Source organism: Eumetopias jubatus, unplaced genomic scaffold (assembly GCF_037043125.1).
Source record: "Eumetopias jubatus isolate StellerSeaLion01/CBP00866 unplaced genomic scaffold, mEumJub1_p1.0 scaffold_2, whole genome shotgun sequence".
Lineage (NCBI taxonomy): Eukaryota > Metazoa > Chordata > Mammalia > Carnivora > Otariidae > Eumetopias > Eumetopias jubatus.
Window position 1 is genome coordinate 121529253 of NW_028274808.1, and position 20858 is coordinate 121550110.

A 20858-nucleotide genomic window follows, 5' to 3' on the forward strand; every position below is an offset into this window, starting at 1 on the left:
TCTCTTCACGACTTCAAGGATTATGTTTTTATGCCTCTGAAACTGCAAATCTTTTAGTACATACCCACAGCAGATCACCGAGAACTTGATTAGAATGTATAATATTTATCTTCTAGAGTTCTTTCCTAATTTCACACATGTTTTTTTCTTGGTATGCAATGATATACACTCCAGGTTCAGCATAACTATGGTATTAAACAGAAGGAAATAATAGGTTCTGCTTCTTTGTAATATCTTTTTGGATGAAGTTCAAATTTTTAATGAATGGTCTATCTGAAACTGAACAGTGGCGCTTCAAGTATCAATCAACAATACCATAACCTCCTTAGCTTGAGTACTCTTATATGCAGAGTTGTATAAATTTTCCCTAAAGCATTGTACATACCTACACTAGAGTTCATGTTCTACTTTTTCTACTTATTCAGTTAACCCTTTCTGTTTGACCTTCCAGAGAGCAGCCCTGGACAGTACAATAGTAGGCTGGGGATCATGTACTTTCATTGGAGTAGACTCTGAAATGAGAGGATTGATGGTATCTCCAGTGGAGCTAATAATGGGCCGTACCATAAATGGAACATGCTTTGGTGGTCAGTTTTTTTTCTCTTTTAATTTTCTCCATAGTGGTATGCAAATTCTTATAAAGAGGATTATTGAATGGAAAGGAAAATTGTTTAAATATTGAGTGCCTAATAACACATCTAGAGACTGCACAAAAGTTATTCTAGGAATTATTTGAAAGTAAACAGTTTCTATATATGGATAACTGCAATCTGCAAACTGAAATTCAATTTGCATTAAAATGAACCAACACAGAGGAACAAAAGGTAAACTTTGACCAAACTGAGATAATTCCTTATCTAGAAATAGGAACTAATTTTAACATTTCTTATTAAGAAAAACTTTTAAATAAATAAAAGTGTAGAAAATTAAAGATGGGAGGGATAATCCATTTGAAGCAACCCAAATCTTACCTAGTGATTTCATTCATTCAACAAACTGATTAAACTACTGCCAAATACCATGTCTTTACTTGGCATTTTGGTCAAATTACAGGTTGGAAAAGCATCGATTCTATCCCAAAGCTGGTTACTGACTACAAGAATAAGAAATTTGATCTGGATATACTGGTCACTCATACCCTGCCTTTTGACAAAATCAATGAGGCATTTGACCTGATGAACCAAGGCAAAAGGTAAATTAACAGAGGAATAAGTGGTATGAAAAACCTTTATGATGACTCTATGTGATGTTAAGAACTAGCCAGTTTGTCTTTTCTGACATTTTCCACATCATCACACATCCTAAATGTGCTTAAATGATTAAATAGTGGCCTCCGGAAAAAAGAAAAGCTTCCTACTCTATTTCCATAATATACACTGCCATACACTATCCCAACACAGAGTGGTGATATAAACTGATACATATTTTCCCTTTCACAAACAACTGTTAACTCAGTTGGGGCTGCTCCCTAGAAAGAAAGGTTTCCACAGTATAATGTCAGGTCACTTTGGTGCAATATAGCCCTGGGTCTCGCATCATTATGTTCTACAATTAACAAAAGAATGCCCACTCCAGGCCCTTCATGATCAGAACCAGGTGAAAACCATGGATATGTGAGGAGTGGCTCATTTAAAGAAACCTAAAGGATGACCCAACGCTCTCTTGCTTTGTCCCAGGTCTCCTATAAGATAACATTCCGATCCACAGTTTTATTGTGGATATTAGTTAGTTATATTATATTATTATTATATATTAATATAATATATTATATATTATATTAATATAATATATAATATAATATATATAATATATATAATATATATTATATATAATATATAATATTATATTATTATATATAAAATATTAATATATTATAATATTAATATAATATATTAATATATAATATATTATATTATTATATTATAAATTATAATATATTATTATTATATTATATTATTATATTATTAGTTAGTTAACTAATATAATATTAGTTATATTGTGCTCCTCTGGCACAGACCCTGAGAACTAATTTATAGAAATGTCCCAACTGGGGGAGCTGTAGCAATTGAGGAGCAGGAGTCACTAGGATCAATGATTTTGGTTAAAATGATCAAGCACAGCTTGGTCAACAGAAGCAAAAGGAAAAACACCAGGAACAGTTTCACAGAGGAGATGCAGGACCAAATAAGCAACAAAAAGAGAAGATACCACAAAACGGGGGGGAGGGGAGCCTAAAGTTAAATGACATGAGTTTGAAGCAGAAAACAAATGTGGCAAAAGAAGAAAATAGGTCCATGATGTGAGGACTCAGGTTACTTCCTGGGAAAGAAACCTGAGAAATTATTTCTACTGACATGAACTCTGTAATTTGCAAACACACTAGGTGCAACGTATCAAAAAGAAGTTCAATAAAAAGAAAACGAAAAAAGAAACATTATTTAAGCTACACAAAATAACTCAGTATATAAGCTCTGCAATATCTTGCACAATCTCAATATCCCCATAAGGAGCAGCCCTTATGTCAGGAGTTAGGTTGGAGTTTGGGGCCTTAGACCCTCTTATCTCCTCCACCACCACCCCTTTCCCCTAGAGTTCTCAGTTATGGAAAATATCCACAAGGAATGCTAAGTGGCAGCTAAATGGAAAATGGTGAATTACTTTGTTAACAGCTGGGCAAGTCTCCCATACTCCCAAAGTAGGCCTGATAATCAGTGGAAGAATGGAAGGCTGAGGGCTAGATACCTGAATGAGGCCTCCTACTTCCCCTCTGGCTCACTGGGAAGACCACATTACTGCCCACACCGATGGAAAGGTGACAGTGGAGAAGGCAGAAGATGGGACTTAGCATATGGGTATAGAAGCAAGGAAGTAGAGAGAGTACAACACCCAGGTGGTCTTTTAAGGTGCAGTGACCCCCAACTCATGGTGAGGAAAGGACACAGAGGTTCTCTCTCCACAGGCAGACAGATGTAGTTCCTGTCTCTGGGTGAAGAAAACATCATGAATGGCAACCTGCTAATGCTAGGGATTCCACAGCTCCAGCAGCAAGGAGGAACATAAGGAAGTCTCTGTTCTTGAGGCTTACCCCCTTCTTTGCTTCTACGTGTTGAAGGAATTATCCAGGAGTAAGAATATTTAGGTTCTCAGAAAGCATCATCCCAACACACCAAGCAGTGACTCTTCCAAGATGAAGACCCCACTACAACCTTAGCATGTTTACTCTATAGAACCATTAGGCAGCACAGACCTCACCCAGGGTCACGTGAGGGTCCCCAACTTTTCCCAGCTTCCTAGCATCATATACAAAGTATTATTAATTCCATGAATGTCAAGATAAAAGAAATTAGGGATAATGTGCTAATTTCTTCTCTTTACAGATGTCTATAAAGAAAGATTAAACCAAATGCTGAAAAAAAATACAAAAATTATTTGTGGGTTTTGGTTAAATTTACCATAAAAATTATGCTGACTATTGTCTTATTATTAACAGCATTCGAATAGTCCTGACCTTCTGAAGACACCAGGAACAAACTGGAATACTACCTGACTGAATCTGAACCCTTCTTGTTACTTTATAACCTGTAACAATGAACCAAGGATTGCCATGAATTTAAACAACTATTTATACTTAACATCTTAACATCAAATAGTTATAAACATCACAGCGTTTTTAAATATATTAATATTTCCTGTTTAGTAATAATGATAACTGATGTGTTTATGAATAGAATTACACGATGAGAATTGTTTAAAACTAGTTCTGGAGAGGTGGGGGCGGGGAATGAAGAGTAATAAGTAAAGCTAGATTGGCTATTTGTTTATAATTTTTTAGGTTGGGTGATAAACATATGGGGTTTCATTACACTGTTCTCTCTACTTTTGTTTATGCTTAAAATTTTCCATAATATAATCATTTTTACTAGAAAAAAATTACTATTATATATGTGTACATAAGATACATATGTCTTTAAAATATGTCACATATATAAAATGCTATTACATAATTTCTGGGTTTCAATAAGCTACAAGCTAATCTTTAATAAACTGCTAAATAATTTCCTTTTTAATATCTGGTATTTTCTTTTCTCTTAGCCCTGCTTTACCACTCTGAACTATAATCACAAGCAGTGGGATATCAGAAGCTATATAAATGAGTACAGATATATAAAAAATGAAGATTTTTTAAAAGAAAAAACACACCCATACTCTCAAATTTCCATCTTTATTAATTGCCCTTTTCACCTTTGATAATCATGACAACACATAATGTTTAGAGCTTTAGAGTTTAACAATACGTAATTAGCACTAAGTATTTTTTAGAGTCAATTAAAAGTGACAGAGAGCAAAGTACCTATTATAAAGTAACGCAGTAAGTAAAAAGTTACAAGATGTAACAGACAATTAGATTTATATAGGCTTTAGTGGGAAAGGAGGGGAAAAAAACTAAAAATAAAAAAGATTTATATGAAAAGCAAAATGAGTGCTTTCAAACAATTATCCTCATAGATGCCACAATGGACAGTTTAAGGGTAAGAGATGATAATTTGGATCGGAGTAACAAACACTAGTTATCAGCTTAGCATAATTCCTGAAACCCCCTAGTTTTATTTTTAAACGTTTACTACATATTGAACTCTGAGAGAGGATAAATTTCTCCGAAGCTTTGGCAGAGGAGGGTGATAATACCTCAAAGTGGAAACTTGCATTCCTGCTTACTGCAGACTCTCTTTCGTTAGAAATGGAAGCCAGTTCATCTGTCTGTAAATGCTTTGTTGGCACTGGGGGAAGTAGGATGCACCCAACAGGGGCTCTCCTTTCCCACACTGTTCCCTGTATCAGCTGTGTTCTGTCTCCTCATCCTCTCAGCCTCCACTCCTCAGTCTTTCCCCAGCCTCGCTTGAGACCCAACTCCTTTTCAGCTGTGGACAGCCACAGAGCTGTTTCCCTTCCCTGATCTTCTTTGACTCTTAGTGTCTTTATCGAAATCTTAAACATGCCCCTTCCATTGTTAGTTTTTCAAGGGTATGTCTGCAACCTTCTTGAAGGCAGAACAGTCTTTGAATACATCCCTCTGTTAGACATACTCAATAAACACATGACACTTGACAAATTTATCCTCACAAGTATCCGGTTTATTTTAGAATATTTCTTTTGAATGATGTTTTTCCAAAACATTTTCTACATGCCCCTTTTTTTCCTAAAGAGAGATTCATAAACCCAATCCTAAGAACTCAGAATGGTCATTATGAGGATTAATTTTTATGCCAAGTTGTGATGCAGTAGTTTCTCCCCCTCTCTCTCTCTCTCTTTCCCTCTATCTCTGCAATCCCTCCTGCAAGTCAGTGACCCCTACCTCTGTCCATCTTCTAATTTTCCAAGTTTGGTTATGTGACTTGGAAAAAAACAAACAAACAAAAAACTTCATTATTCTCCATAATGCTGTTAAAATTACTTATAGAATCAGTGAAAACCCAGAATGACGTGTATGAGGTTTAAAGCTTAACTCTGATCATTCCTTTGGCAGCGGAGACCTTTTTTCTCATCCATGCACCCAGCTGAAACTCCTAGTATATGTAATTACAATATAATTCTTCAAAATGTACACCTAATGCCTAAATCACCCAAACATCTTTCTTAAGATGAGAAATGAATGCTGAATCTATATGATACTCCAGAAACCAAAATCATGCACCAGTAATGCATTTGGCAATGTGCAGAAAAGTTCCATTTAAAAATTGCACTTTATTTTTTTTTAAAGATTTATTTATTTATTTGAGAGACAGAGACAGAGAGAGTGTGGGCAGGAAGAGGGGTAGAGGGAGAGGGAGACAAGCAGACTCCCTACTGAATGGGGAGCCCGACACAGGGTTCAATCCCAGGACCCGGAGGCTCATGCCCTGAGCTGAAATCAAGAGTAGGACGCCACCCAGGTGCCCCTAAAAATTGCACTTTAAAGACATAAAAATAAATCTGCAAGCTACTGACAATTATCTGTTTCTCCTAAGGGCTCTCACATTCACTCTTCAATTTTAAATGTCACTTTTTAAAATACTAGGGGCAACACACAAATCACAGTATTTCTAGGGTATCAAGTTACTGAAACAAAACTGGAATGGAATTTGATCCCTCCAAAGGGAAAAAGAGAATTATTTTAAAGGTTTGGATTCTCTAACATAGTAGATATTCAGGTCTATTTTTTGTGTGTGTGCTTTTTCAGCCTGAAATTATTACAAAACTTTAAGAATGTCAGTTAATAGGATGAATTTAGAAGGCAATACAATCACGGTATATTCTTGGGACAAGAAAAATGCAGTTTTAAGGTATAGTCCCAGTCTCTTCAAACATTTTAGCTGGTCATTGTTTTCTAAATGCTACTACAGCGCCCTCTGGTGTTCTTTAAAACATTTTTCCCATCTACCCAGATTCTATTTTCTTGAAAAAAAAAAAAAAAATTCAGGGAGAGAATAACAAGTTTCATTTACATCACAGTTGACATTTTAAAAAGTACTTTCATGTGCATTATTCCATATGATTCTCCAGAATTTTGACTGGACCATAAACTTTGAGAGCAAGGCCATTTTTCATATTCTTTGAGTGCCTTGCAGATAGGCCCTCCAGCGATGTGCTCTATCAGGTAGACAGGGCAGAATTTATTAACCTCATAGAATAAATCCTGTGTTGCAGGGAAAAGACACTCTCATAAGCAAGTAAGAAAAATCTTGAAGGTTCACAGAAACTTCAAGCCGAACATGATCTTAAGAATGGATGGTTGGGGCAGCTGGGTGGCTCAGTCGTTGAGTGTCTCCCTTTGGCTCAGGTCATGATCCCAGGGTCCTGGGATCGAGTCCCTCATCGGGCTCCCTGCTCCGCGGGAAGCCTGCTTCTCCCTCTCCCACTCCCCCTGCTTGTGTTCCCTCTCTCGCTGTCTCTGTCAAATAAATAAAATCTTAAAAAAAAAAAAAAGAATGGATGGTAACATGTAGGATAATGTCCCTATTAGGAGATACTTGCTGAAGAATTTAGGGGTAAATTTCATGAGAGTTGAAACTTCTTTTCAAATGGCTCATCAAAAAGGGGGGGCGGGGGGCATCTGGGTGGCTCAGTCGTTGAGCATCTGCCTTCGGCTCAGGTCATGATCCCAGAGTCCTGGGATCGATCCCCACATTGGGCTCCCTGCTCCATGGGAAGCCTGTTTCTCCCTCTCCCACTCCCCCTGTTTGTGTTCCCTCTCTCGCTGTGTCTCTGTCAAATAAATAAAATCTTAAAAAAAAAAAAAGTGTGTGTGTGTGTGTGTGTGTGTGTGTGTGTGTGTGTGAGAGAGAGAGAGAGAGAGAGAGAGAGAGAGAGAGAGAGAGAGAGAGAATTTGACCAAAAAATATTAATTTGTAATCTAGGTGAGAAACATAGAGGTATCCATTATCCTGTTTTTCAAATTCTGAAATTGCAAAACTTTTCAAAATAAAAAGTTGGGTCAAGAAAGATGGATATTGGGAGTCTGGGCGGCTCAGTCATTAAGTGTTTGCCTTCGGCTCAGGTCATGATCCCAGGGTTCTGGGATCGAGTCCTACATCAGGCTCCCTGCTTGGCAGGAAGCCTGCTTCTCCCTCTCCCACTCCCCCTGCTTGTATTCCTGCTCTCGCTCTCTCTCTCTCTGTCAAATAAATAAATAAAATCTTTAAAAAAAAGAAAGAAAGAAAGATGGATATTTCCCAATTCCAAATTAAATAAATAAATCACTTTTTAAAATATGCCTGACAGGTGGTCAGTCAACCCTAGATTAAGCACCCTCACAGGCCAACTTTTTCCTTATGGTTAAAACTAAAGTCTGCCTCCCTAGTTCTGTCCTCTGGAGCATCACAAAGGTTAGTTCCTGTGGTAGCTGAAGACAGCTGGAATAATCCTGTCTCCCATACCACCATGTCCACTTTTTTCCTAATTGAATATCTCTAAATATACTTAGAGTCAATACTCCACATGCAGTGTGAACCACAGACCAGTAAATGCAATCTGTATTTATATATTCTTTAGTCAGCCAGCTCCACCATTGACAAATATTGAGGTGTATAAAATTCCTAAATATTTCCTCTCTGAAATACTACTAACCAGAATGCTCTTATTCTATCACTTTAACCCAAAGATAGACCATTTGTCTTCTCCGATGTTTCAAGGTCTTTTTAGAAGGAAATTATGAGTAAATAGGCATTTAATAATATAGAAAATTATATCCTATTTATTTATTGCTACTAAATAACATTTTTTAGCCTTTCTGCCAATAAACTTCTGTTTTATAGGCCCACTTACAATGTAGCTAATAAAATTTCAGAACCTGACCTTAAAAATAAAAATGTTTATAATTAACCAAAGGAGTTTGAGAAAGAGATGAAAGCGATACCCCTTCCTGCAGATATGTAAAAAATAAAATAAAATTCTGCATCATAAGCTACTTTTAAAACCTGGTTTGAGGGCGCCTGGGTGGCTCAGTTGGTTAAACGACTGCCTTCGGCTCGGGTCATGATCCTGGAGTCCCAGGATCGAGTCCCACGTCGGGCTCCTTGCTCAGCAGGGAGTCTGCTTCTCTCTCTGACCCTCTTCCCTCTCGTGCTTTCTATCTCTCATTCTCTCTCTCTCTCTCAAATAAATAAATAAATAAAATCTTTAAAAAATATATATACTTAAAAAAATAAATAAATAAAATAAAAACCTGGTTTGATAAGGTATTAAATTAAAAAGGTTTCCAAAAGAGACAAACCAAAAAACCAACTCTGAACTATAGAGAACAAACCGATGGGAAACCAACCAGAGGAGAGGTGGGGGGGGGGAAATGGGTGAAATAAGTGAAGGGGATTAAGAGTACACTTACCTTGATGAGCAGTAATATATGCAGCTGCTGAATCACTATATTGTACACTTGAAACCGATATAACACTGTATGTTAACTATACTGAAATTAAAACTCTTTTAAACTCAATTTTGTCTGAAAAAAAATTAATAAATTTAAAAGGTTTCCAAAAATATCTACTGGTTCTCCTCAATATGGAGATGTGTGAATATTCACAACTATTACTAGAATGTCTTCTGTTTTTTGTTAAAAAGAAATCCATTCTCAGTTAATTTAATGTTACTTGAACCAAAATATATTATATGACTCCAAAGACTTTAGAAAGTGTCGCCTTGTCCTGTGAAAATAACTTCCAAGAGGAATCTGCAATTCTGCTCATCTTATAGCCAAGATTTTGACTTGGTAATAATATTGTAATTGATATCTCTGTATTTCTAAACAGTCTTCAAATTTTTCTGCCAAATTAAAAGAGAATCCTTAGCACTTTCCTTTTCTTCTGCATGCACAAGGTGAAATTATTAATTATTCCAAAATAATGGAGTAAGTGAAAGCGTATGCCTTTGCTATATTTACTTTCTTTTTAATCTGAGAGTCTGAATCTATGTTTCATTTATATTAATAAATCCATGGATGATGATACAAGTAGAAAAATAATAGATAGGGAAAAAATTATAGGTTTGGAATAAGGGTTGATCCCAGTGAGAACAAATTTCTGCCCCCTGCATAGTGAAAAGAATCCAATGTAACCAATCTGTCACAGAATGGCTGCCTAGTCCCCCTTAGGTATTATACCATATTGGGGATCCAGGGTGGTTAGACATTGCTGTCTAACCATGTCTAACAGTCTGAACACTCAGCTGTGGCAGAGCCAGAACACGCTTGGAAAGGAATATTTATGCTGTTGAGCCTATGCTCACATCTATGGGCACAACATGTATAAGCCCACTAAGAAAGCACTTGGCGGACATATATTTTCTCACATACAGTGCTCCGTACAAAAGGTCCAGCCACATATCTCTTCTCCAGACTTATTACCAATCTTATAACCTCATTCCTTCAAAGTCCCTGGCCATCTGACCAAATCACTAATTACTGCCTATTAATCAATGTAGATCCATACCTCAAGCCATTTCATTCTTGTCAAAGAAGACTCAAAGAGATATACATAGGTGCACCTGGGTGGCTCGGTCAGTTAAGCATCTGCCTTCGGCTCAGGTCATGATCTCAGGGTCCTGGGATCGAGCCCCACATCGTGCTCCCTGCTCAGTGGGGCGTCTGCTTCTTCCTCTCCCTCTGCCCCTCCCCCCACTCATGCTCTCTTGCTCTCTCTCAAATAAATAAATCTTTCTTAAAAAATAAAAAAACAAAGATATACATAATTCTTGAAGTTCTGTATTCCTATCTGCCTCTCTACCGACTGCCAGAATATTGTACAGAGCACTGTCAACAAAGCTGAAATCCTCCTCCTCTATAAACTGATCATACAGAAGTAGAAGTGCAGTAGGAGTGTGAGTCAATTGCTCAGGCAATTTACTGGGCCTTCAGGATCTGCTTGCATCCAGTCCTGTATACACAGTTCCACTTGATAATGCTATCCTCCTGGGGCATGTCCAGGCTTATAATTCTGTTGATCCAATAATACTCAGTTCATGGTGAGAAACACAGAAAGCATGATCACCTAGCATGTCTTAGTTAGACATTTTCAATCATAAGCAGGACTGAAGAGAGCAAGACTTTGCTCTAAAATGCTAGGTTCTCCACCATAGATCTACTACTGGAGCTTGTCTAGGCTCCATACAACATCCTGCCACAGACACTTAAAAAATATTGAGTCCAGGGGTGCCTGGGTGGCTCAGATGGTTAAGCGTCTGCCTTCAGCTCAGGTCATGATCCCAGGGTCCTGGGATCAAGCCCCATATCAGGCTCCTGGCTCAGCGGGGAGCCTGCTTCTCCCTCTCCCTCTACCTCTCCCCCTGCTCATGCTCCTCTGTATCTCTGTGTTTCAAGTGAATGAATAAAATATTAAAAAAAAAAACACAAAAACATTGAGTCCATAAAAGGAAAGCATCAGGGTTGTTCTCACAGCAGTCTAGATCAGCTGGACTTCTCTTACTCTACGTTCCACTCAAAGCTGGCAGATTTTAGGTCACCCTAGGTGAGAGCTGCCCAAAGATGATGATGCCCACACTGGCTGCTGACTCATTAGCCATTCCTCACTTCTCCCTTACAAAAAGAAACCCAATTTCATTCAAGAAACAGGCAATAATCAGCTCAGGGAAGGTGGGAGTCTCCTTCAGCCCCAAGAGTTAAGCTATGAATGGTCTAATCCCATTCTCCTTTGCTAGTGACTGATTTGGGATAGACACATGACTCTATTCTGGTGAGACATATGGGGACGTCTGTTAGAGGGCTTTGGGGAGTGATTTCTCCCCTAATTTTAAAAAAAGGAAGGGTAAAAAAAAGATCTTTTCCTTTCTACCTTTGGATGTTGTCATATGAGGACACGAGAGGCTGGAACTGTAGCAGCCATCTTACAACCATGGGGGGAAAAACAAGAGAATAGCAGAGCAGTTAAACTAGAGCCCTGACATCAGAGAGCAACCAGAATTTACCATTCTCTTTCATTAAATTGTCCAGCACTTTTATTTTTTCTTTTTTTATTTAAAAATCAATTAGCCAACATATAGTACCTCATTAGTTCCAGATGTAGAGTTGAGTAATTCATCAGTTGTATATAACACCCAGTGCTCATCACATCATGTGCCCTCCTTAAGGCCCATCACGCAGTTACCCCATCCCCCCATTCTCCTCCCCTCCAGCAACCCTCAGTTTTTCCTATAATTAAGAGTCTCTCATGGTTTTTCTCCCTCCCTGATTTCTTCCCAGTCTCCCCTCCCTTCCCCTATGATCCTCTGCACTGTTTCTTATATTCCACATATGAGTGAAACCATATGATAGTACTAGAAGTCCTAGCTTCAGCAATCAGACAACAAAAAGAAAAAAAAGGCATTCAAATTGGCAAAGAAGAAGTCAAACTCTCTCTTCACAGATGACATGATACTTTATGTGGAAAACCCAAAAGACTCCATCCCGAAAATGCTAGAACTCATTCAGGAATTCAGTAAAGTGGCAGGATATAAAATCAATGCACAGAAATCAGTTGCATTTCTATACACTAACAATGAGACAGAAGAAAGAGAAATTAAAGAACTGATCCCATTTACAATTGCACCAAAAACCATAAGATACCTAGGAATAAACCTAACCAAAGAGGTAAAGGACCTGTACTCTAAAAACTGTCCAGCACTTTTAGAAGCAACCATCTACCCCCTCTGGCTCTGAATGACTCATGCATTTTAATACTCTTGTATGGCAAAAACTGAATAGTCTCCAAGGCTTTGCCTCCAATACTTACTCACTTCATTCCAGAAAATCAGAGTTGACTTTTTAATTAACTGTTTCATCCATCCCTGCACACCTAGAGATGCTCTACTCCTTAGAATCAACTGAATTTTCACTGCTTTCAGCCTCAACCAGGTCAGATAATTAATCCCAGATTAACTCACTGTTGGTCTGTTTTCTTGCAAAATTCCTAATACTGTTTTTGACTGATTTCATCGCAAGTCACAGAAATCAATTCTGACTAATTTAAAACGATAAGGAACTTATTTAAAAGCTACCGGGTAGGTCACAATATTATCAAGAGGACTAGAAAACACTTTCAGAGATACACAGCTTGAAATTCATATTCAAGCCTATGCAGCAGAACTGATCTGCATAGGGCTCCAGATGCTACAGACTGAACCACAATACCACCCTTGGACACAGGACATCACATCATCACTGGCTTGGTTGCCACTGATGCCCCAGGAAATTAAATCTGCAATGGGGAAGGAATGAGGAGTTTGCTTCTTCTCCTGTTCATGCTCCATCACTCCCACCACTTGCTAGCTACTGCTCAAGCCCCTCCATTATCCAAACTCGAAGGGAGGGGAAATTTGGAAGAAAAGACTGTATTCTACACGACCAGTAACTACTGTTACAATCTGATATTGGTACTCTTTGGGTGTAGCACCTTTCAGATACTGGATTCCTTCTTGAGTGGGGAATTTCTGTGGGTTTCACAAAGAACCCTCCACCCCACTGGGGACCTCCTACCTACAATTCCTTTACAGGTTGGATTCTTTACACAACGAGCCAACTAAGACTTTGCCTTCAGCCCCTGACTTCCACCAGGGCCACCTACCCTCTCCAGGTGGATTTCTTTGGTGAAGTTTCTTTTACGATTATCTACAACTGTATCCCTTTGCAGGCTCCACATTTGGTCCATGGGAAAACACACCTGTGTGTCTGACTCCACTAAACTCTGCTTTACTTCATTCTGCCACCAGACTGCTCTAGCCAGCCTCTAGCCTGACATTTTTTAATTATTTCAGATACCAGACCTTGAGTCGTTCAGGATCCAGAAAACACATTTCAAGCTTTTTGAGTGGTTTTCTTCTCTTGACTTCAGATGAGAAGGAAGTGCTTCCATCACCCTCACCAGAATATACAGCACACTGACAACTCTCTCCAACGAAATCCTCCCTCCCAATTATTTCTGCCCTTCCTTGTGAAGTCTTTGCCATCCCTTACAGAGCTCAGAAACAAGAGATGAGCTAATGCTGGCAGAAGAAATTGTCCGTGTCTTAGCATGTCCTACATAAAGTACCTTGTCTTCCAATGTGGGAGTAATTTTGGTACCCATATTGTTTAGCCTTAGAGTTCTTAGTCAAAACTGAGACAATATGAAAAGTGCCATTTTAATTTCCTATTACAACGTAATCATGAAATTATACCTTATACTTCTCCAGCCTGTCAGGTTTTCCAGAATCTCCAGAGTTCCAGAGTCTCCAGAGTTCCTGTCTGGAAAAGATAAACTCAGATTATTTACAATAAGGAATAACTTCTAATATATGATTACCTACAAAAAATACAAAGAAAATTTACTTCTTTGGGATCACAGAGCCACCTAAGTCTCTGACCTCCTGATTCTGTGATATGTGTTGGTCTTGAAAAGTAACAAGAAAAATTGCACAACAGGGCACCTGGGTCGCTCAGATGGTTGAGCGTCTGCCTTCGGCTCAGGTCATGATCTCCAGGTCATGGGATCAAGCCCCATGTCAGGCTCCCAGCTCAGTGGGGAGTCTGATTCTCCCTCTCTCTCTGCCTTTCCCCCTGCTTGTGCTCTCTCTTTCTCTCTCTCTCAAATGAATAAGAAAATCTTTAAAAAAAAAAAAAAAAGGAAAACTTGCACAACATAATTCAGATCTGTAGCTGCAAACTAGATATCCATCTTCTCTGTACGCTACGTGTATATGTGTTTCCCAAGAGATAGGGTTTGTTGGGTAACTTTGGAACCTTCAATTTATCAGAATTAGTACCAGTGACTTCTGGTTCCCTCAGGTCAACTCATCTGAGACTTCCTTCAATTCAGACAGTTTCCTGTTCCAATTCATGGGGTCTATAGCACGGGCTGTCTCTGCCTCTCAAATGGAGTATGTACACAAGCAATGTCAACTAGAACTGGGGGGAAAAACAGTTCCCCTTAAAATGCAGAAAATATTTATGGGTTTCATGAACTCTTCTTTCAATTCGTTCAGTACTATTTTTCTTGCGAGCTCTATGAAATATGCTTCCATTTTTTGAAATCCGCTTGACTATAATACACTTACTTACTTGTTATAAAGTCTAAAATGATGGGTCATTTTCACCTAATGAGTTCTTCAGTTCAAAATAAGATGAACTTTTTTCTTGAGAATCAGAATTAAGTACAAGTTAGCAGTATAACTCATTGTTTACTCTCTTCTGCTAGATGAAAGAGAGCAAGGTAGACAGATCAAGAATTTAACTAAATGATGCCTACAGGTTGATGCTCCCCATTACTTCTCTCTTTTGCTTGCTATCCCCATTTTGTGCTCTGTATTTGGAAAATATCACCTGTATCTCCTACCTGGTCAGGTTATTTCTAATCTAGTCCACACTAGCAAATTCCCTAATGAAAGTGAAGGCCTCTGATTTCACCCTGAATCAATTTTTCCTTCTCATACAAAGTAGATGTGACTTCCACATCTACTTGTAACTCCTGCCTATATTTTAATATACTTTACTTTTAGAAGTTTTAGGGTTCACAGCAAAACTGAACAGAGTTCCCACATACCTGCTGCATCCACAATTAGAAACGACCTGCCCCACTATCAACATGTCCCACAATACTGGTACATTTGCTACAATTAATAAACACTGACACATCATTATCACCCAAAGTCCAGACTCTACGTTAGGGTTCGCTTTTGGTGTTATACATTCCATGGATGTTGACAAATGTATAATGATGTATCTAACATTACAGTATCATACAGAATAATATCATTGCCTTAAAAATCTTCTCTATTTCACCTACTCATCCCCACCTCCCCCCAACCCCAGCAACCACTGATTTTTTTTTTTTTTTACTTTCTCCATAGCTTTGTCTGTTTCAGAAAGTTATATTGTTGGAATTATATAGTACATAGCCTTTTCAGATTGGCTTCTTTCATTTAGTAATATGCATTAAAGATTCCTCCAAGGCTTCACAGAGCTTGATAGTTCATTCTTTTTCAGCACTTGACAATTTTATACTATCTAGATGATTCATCCATTTACCTACTAAAGGATATTCAGTTGCTTCTAAGTTTTAGCAATTATGAACAAAGCTGCTATAAAATTTGTGCAGACATAAAGTTTCAACTCATTTGGGTAAATATCAAGGAACATGATTGCTGGATAGTATGGTAAGAATATGTTCAGTTTTATAAGAAACTGTCAAACTGTCTTCCAAAGTGGCCATATCATTTTGCATCCCCACCCACAGTGAATGACAGTTCCTATTGCATTTGGTGTTCTGTTTTGGATTTTGGCCAGTTGTGCAGTAGTATCTTATTGTCTTAATTTGCAATTCCCTAATGACATATGATGTTGAATATCTTTTCATACTTGCTCGCCATACATACATCTTCTTTGATAAGGAATTTGTTCAAATCTTTTGTCCATTTTTAAGTTGGGTTATTAGTTTTTTTATTGGTGAGCTTTAAGGGTTCTTTGTATATTTTGGAAGACCATCCTTTATCAAACATACCTTGCAAATATTTTCTCCCCGTCTGTGGCTTTTCCCATTCTCTTGACACTTCTGGAGCATGTTTATTTCAATGAAGTCCAGCTTATCAATTATTCCTTTTATGGATCATACCTTTGGTATTATATTTAAAAATCATTGCCATACCTAAGGTGATCTAGATTTTCTCCTATGTTATCTTCTAAGAGTTTTATAGTTTTGCATTTACTTTCAGGTCTATGATCTATTTTGAGTTAATTTCCATGAGGCATGAAGGTCTGTATCTAGATTCATTTTTTTGCAGTGTCTATCTAGTTGTTCTGGCACCATTTTTTAAAAGACTATTTTCTGTATTGTATATATTTTCTTTGCTATATTGTCAAAGATCATTGACTATATTCACATGCATCTATTTGTGGACTCTATTCTGTTCTATTGATCTATTTGTCTACTTTTTGCTGATACCCCACTGTCTCAATTATTATAGCTTTATAGTAAGTGTTGAAGTTGGATAGTGTCAGTCCTCCAACTTTGCTCTTCTCCTTCAATACTGCGTTGACTTATTCTGGCTTTTTTGCCTCTCCATATAAATTTTAAAGTCAGTCTGTTGATATCTACAAAATAATTTGCTGGAATTTTGACTGGGATTATGTTGAATCTATAGATCAAGTAGGAAAGAACGGACATATTGACAATATCAAGTCTTTCTTTCCATGAATGTGGGATATCTCTTCATTTATTTAGTTCTTATTTGATCACTTTCAACAGAGTTTTGCAGTTTTCCCCATATTGTGTACATATTTTGTTAGGCTTGTACCTAAGTATTTCATTTTTTCACAAGCAAATATAAATGGTATTGTGTTTTTAATTTCAAATTCCACTTGTTCATCGCTGGTATGTAGGAAAGTAATTAACTTTTGCATATTACTTTGTACCCTACAAACTTGCTATAATCACTTATCAGTTCTAGGAGCTTAATGTGGATTCTTTCATATTTTCTACATAGGCAATTATGTCAATTGTGAACAAGATAGTTTTATTTCTTCCTTGTCAATCACTATACATTTTATTTTATTTTCTTGTCTTACTGCATTAGCTAGGACTTCCAGTGTGATACTGAAAAGGAGTGGTGAGAGAGGACGTCCTTGCCTTGTGCCTGATCTTAGCAAGATAACTTTTGGTTTCTCTTCATTAATTACATTGTTACTTGTAGCTGTGTTGTAGATGTTCTTTACTAAGCTGAGGAAGTTCTCTTCTATTCCTAGTTTCCTGAGTTTTTTTTTTATCATGAGTAGGTGTTGGATTTTATCAGATGCTTTTTTCTGCATCTATTGATAGGACCATGATTTTTCTTCTTTAGCCTGTTGATATGACAGATTATGTTAATTGATTTTCCAATGTTGAACCAGCTTTGCATACCTCAAATAAATCCCACTTGGTCATGCCATATCTCTTCTTATAAGTTGTTGGATCCAATCTGATAATATTTTGTTGAGAATGTTTGCACTAGGTTTATGAGATACTGGTCTGTAGTTTTCTTTTCTTATAATGACTTTGCCTAAATTTGGTATCAGGGTAATGCTGGCCTCACAGAATTAATTAGTAAATATCTATCTTCCTCTGCTTCTATCTTCTGAAAAAGATTGTAGATAATTGCATAATTTTTCCCTTAAACAGTTGGTAGAATTCACCAGTGAACCCATCTGAGCTTGGTGCTCTCTGTTTTGAAATGTTATTAATTACCAATTCAATTTCTTTAATAGATATAAGCCTATTCAAATAACCTATTTATTCTTGTGTGAGTTTTAAACAGATTGTGTCTTTTAAAGAATTGTCCATTTGATCTAGGTTATCAATTTTTTGTGCATTCAGTTGTTCACAGTATTACTTTATTATCCTCTGGATGTCCATGATATCTGTAGTGATGTCCCTTTTTCATTTCTGATGTAATCTGTGCTCCTCTCTTTTTTTCATAACTAGCCTGGCTAGAGGCTTATCAATTTCATTAATCTATTCAAAGACCCTGCTCTTGGTTTTGCTGAGTTTCTCAACTGATTTCAGTTTCCAATTTCATTGATTTCTACTCTAAATCTTATTATTTATTTTCTTCTGCTTACTTTGGACTTAATATGTTCTTCTTTTACTACTTTCCTAATAGAGAAGGTTAGGAAATTAATTTTTATCTTTCTTCTTTTCCAGTATATACATCCAAAGCTATAAATTTTCCTATAAGCACCACTTTCACTACATGCCACAAATTTTGTTGTCTTTTCATTTCCATCAGGTTCAAGTAAGGAGCCAAAACAAAACTTCCTTCACTTCCTTCCCACTGAGCAGCTTGCCCAAGACCCTATTCCAATTCTGACAGCCCATTTACAAGCCAAGCCCCCACATACCCCCTGAAGTCACAAAAGTGTGAGGACCCCCCCCCCCATGACTAGATCTCTCTGGAGTTAACTCTAAGACTTACCCACACTAAACCTCTAGCAATTCATCAATTACACTTCACATTTTCCAATACCAATACTGGTTTCCCCAGAAGTGGGTTTTTGCTCCAATAAGTTGTGATTCTCTATTATTTGTTTAACTCTCCAATTCTGGGGTCATTGGTTTACCCCATGATCTCAATTCTCTGACAGATCTAAGAAGAGTTTTTGATTTCTCAGTTTGTTCAGCTTTTTACTTGTTGTTAGGATGGACTGACAACTTTCAATCAATCTCCTTACATATGAGACTGAAAACTAGCAAACTAGGAAGGTATCACAAAAATGCAAATGCTTCTTCCCAGAAGATAAGCAATACATCTACAATAGGGAAGAACATTAACTCTTTGCTAAAAGCTTTCTTTCACTAGAAAATGGCTTACTGCATTCCAAGCAAAAGTTCTATTATATACAAAGTCCTGGAATCAAGAAAGAGAACAGTTCTTTAAGAAAATGCAAATGTTCCATAAGATTGGAATGAGACTTGTGTGGTGGAATAGCAGAAAATAAGGATGTAGAGATAAGGAGGAATCATGTTATGCAGAACCTGACTGGCCCAGCTAGAGTTTGGATTTTATACCTTTCTCAGCCTTTGAAGACTTTTAAATAGTAGAATGACATTTATTTCCTTCTAATCCACTTATTCAAAAACTATTAAAGGTGAAAGAAAATGGCATTAATTGATTTATGTTTCAGAAAGTTCACTAAGGGGGCATTAGTTAGAAGTGCATTAGATTCAGGGACCTGGCAAAGACATCAGATGGGAGGCTTTTTCAGAAACTCTGTTAAGACATGATGACAGCCCAAACTAAGGCAGCAGCAGTGGTGGGGGAGGGGGAGGAAAGGGGAAGAGGGATGGATCCGGGTAGAGAAGAGGCACAAGATATGAGAGGTATTTAGGGTTTGGTGACAGATTGAATGCAGGCGCTGAGGGTTAGGGAGAAGTTGCGACTTCCAGGTTTCTGACTTGGGGCAAGAAGGTGGGGGTGCCTGGTGGCAGAGTCAGTTAAATGTGTGTCTTTGGCTCAGGTCATGATCCGTCCTGGGATCCAGTCAGACGCAGGGAGTCTACTTCTCCCTCTGCCCCTCCCCCAGGTTGTGCTCTTTCTCTCTCTTTCTCTCTTCCAAAAATAAATAAAGTCAAGAAAGAAAGATAGATAGATAGATAGATGGTGGTGCCCCACACAAACAGAAGGAAGATTGAGGAAAAAAGATTACGAGTTTTGAATAAGTTGACTCTGAGATAACTGCGAGATATCCTAATGGAGACACATAGATGTCTCGTAGTCAGTTGTATGCCCAAGCCTAGAGTTCACCACAGCCATCCTTAGTCATAATCTAGAAGCTGTCCCTATATAAAAAGAAGTTAAAAGCCTTGGTGTAAATGAGAAGAGTGGAGGGCGCCTGGGTGGCTCAGTCGGTTAAGCGTGTGCCTTCCAATCAGGTCATGATCCCACATTCCTGCGACTGAGTCCCATTTCAGGCTCCCTACTCAGCAGGGAGTCTGCTTCTCCCTGACCCTCCCCCCCTGCTCGTAATCTCTCTCTCTCACTCTTTCTCTCTCAAATAAAAACCTTTAAATATATATATAATAAAAAATAAATGAGAGAGTGGAATGAAGGGAAAGTCGTTGGACAGAATTTTTTTAGATCGGCACTTAAGATACATACTGAGCAAAAAGAGCCATGAAAAAGACCGTAAAGCAGAGGAAGAGAGTGGTCTGGTAGAGCTTTTTTAATAAAATTCAGCGTTAACAACAGAGTTTAAGAGTAAACTGGCAAATACTCCATCATCCCTCTTTCTCCACAATGGCCACTCCTAAACCACAGCACATCAAACACGTCCACGTTCTGGAGGTTTGGCACTCACTCGTGCCCCTCCCCGTGTTCTACCCAACGCCAAAACTCCTACTCACCCTTCAAGAACAGCGGGAATAGAGCCGGGGTAGTTTCCCGAATGGGTACCTCCTTGTGTCCCCTTTACCACTCTTCTCACAGCTCAGTTTCCCCCTCATTGCAGTCATTTGAAGGGCTAGATCTTACTCATGTTGTGATCTCAAGACGCAGCGCACACGAAGCCTGTAGAAAGAGCACAAAATGGTGCAGTCCTGTTTCTCACGTGCTTCCAGTTAAATTCCTGGTTCCTCGCCTTCCATAGCTCTCCTTCATAAGCCTTATCTACGCTGCCTGGGCTAGAGTTAACAGGGGAAAACCCCCTCTGGACACAGACGTTTCACATCTAGACTGATAGCCTCGCCGAAACCCCTCTGACTTCAGAGCCGAAACCACCTGGTCGCGCGCTAGAGCGCCGGCCGCGCCAAGCTCAGGCCCCGCCCCTCGCGCCCACAGCCCGCCCAGCAAACCCCGCGTTCACGCTTCGCCCCCGTGCGGGCGGAGGCGGGACC

At 38.3% G+C, this 20858-nt stretch overlaps 1 protein-coding gene and 1 long non-coding RNA gene across 2 annotated transcripts in view; one reads left to right on the forward strand and one right to left on the reverse strand.

Annotated features, from left to right (window-relative positions):
- The window catches only part of LOC114202910 (all-trans-retinol dehydrogenase [NAD(+)] ADH4-like), a 16978-nt gene extending 13463 nt beyond the window's left edge, over positions 1-3515 (forward strand). Inside the window, exons 7-9 of the mRNA XM_088021098.1 lie at positions 452-587; positions 1054-1192; positions 3491-3515. Of these exons, the coding sequence (XP_087877224.1) occupies positions 452-587; positions 1054-1192; positions 3491-3515 (300 nt within the window). The remainder of the gene's footprint in view (positions 1-451; positions 588-1053; positions 1193-3490) is intronic.
- LOC148164885 (uncharacterized) overlaps positions 1-20619 on the reverse strand; it is a 20869-nt gene extending 250 nt beyond the window's left edge. The window contains exons 1-2 of the long non-coding RNA XR_015767786.1: positions 20370-20619; positions 13678-13744 (exon numbers count right to left, since the gene is read on the reverse strand). This is a non-coding gene — a long non-coding RNA (uncharacterized LOC148164885). The remainder of the gene's footprint in view (positions 1-13677; positions 13745-20369) is intronic.
- Positions 20620-20858: the final 239 nt, after the last annotated feature.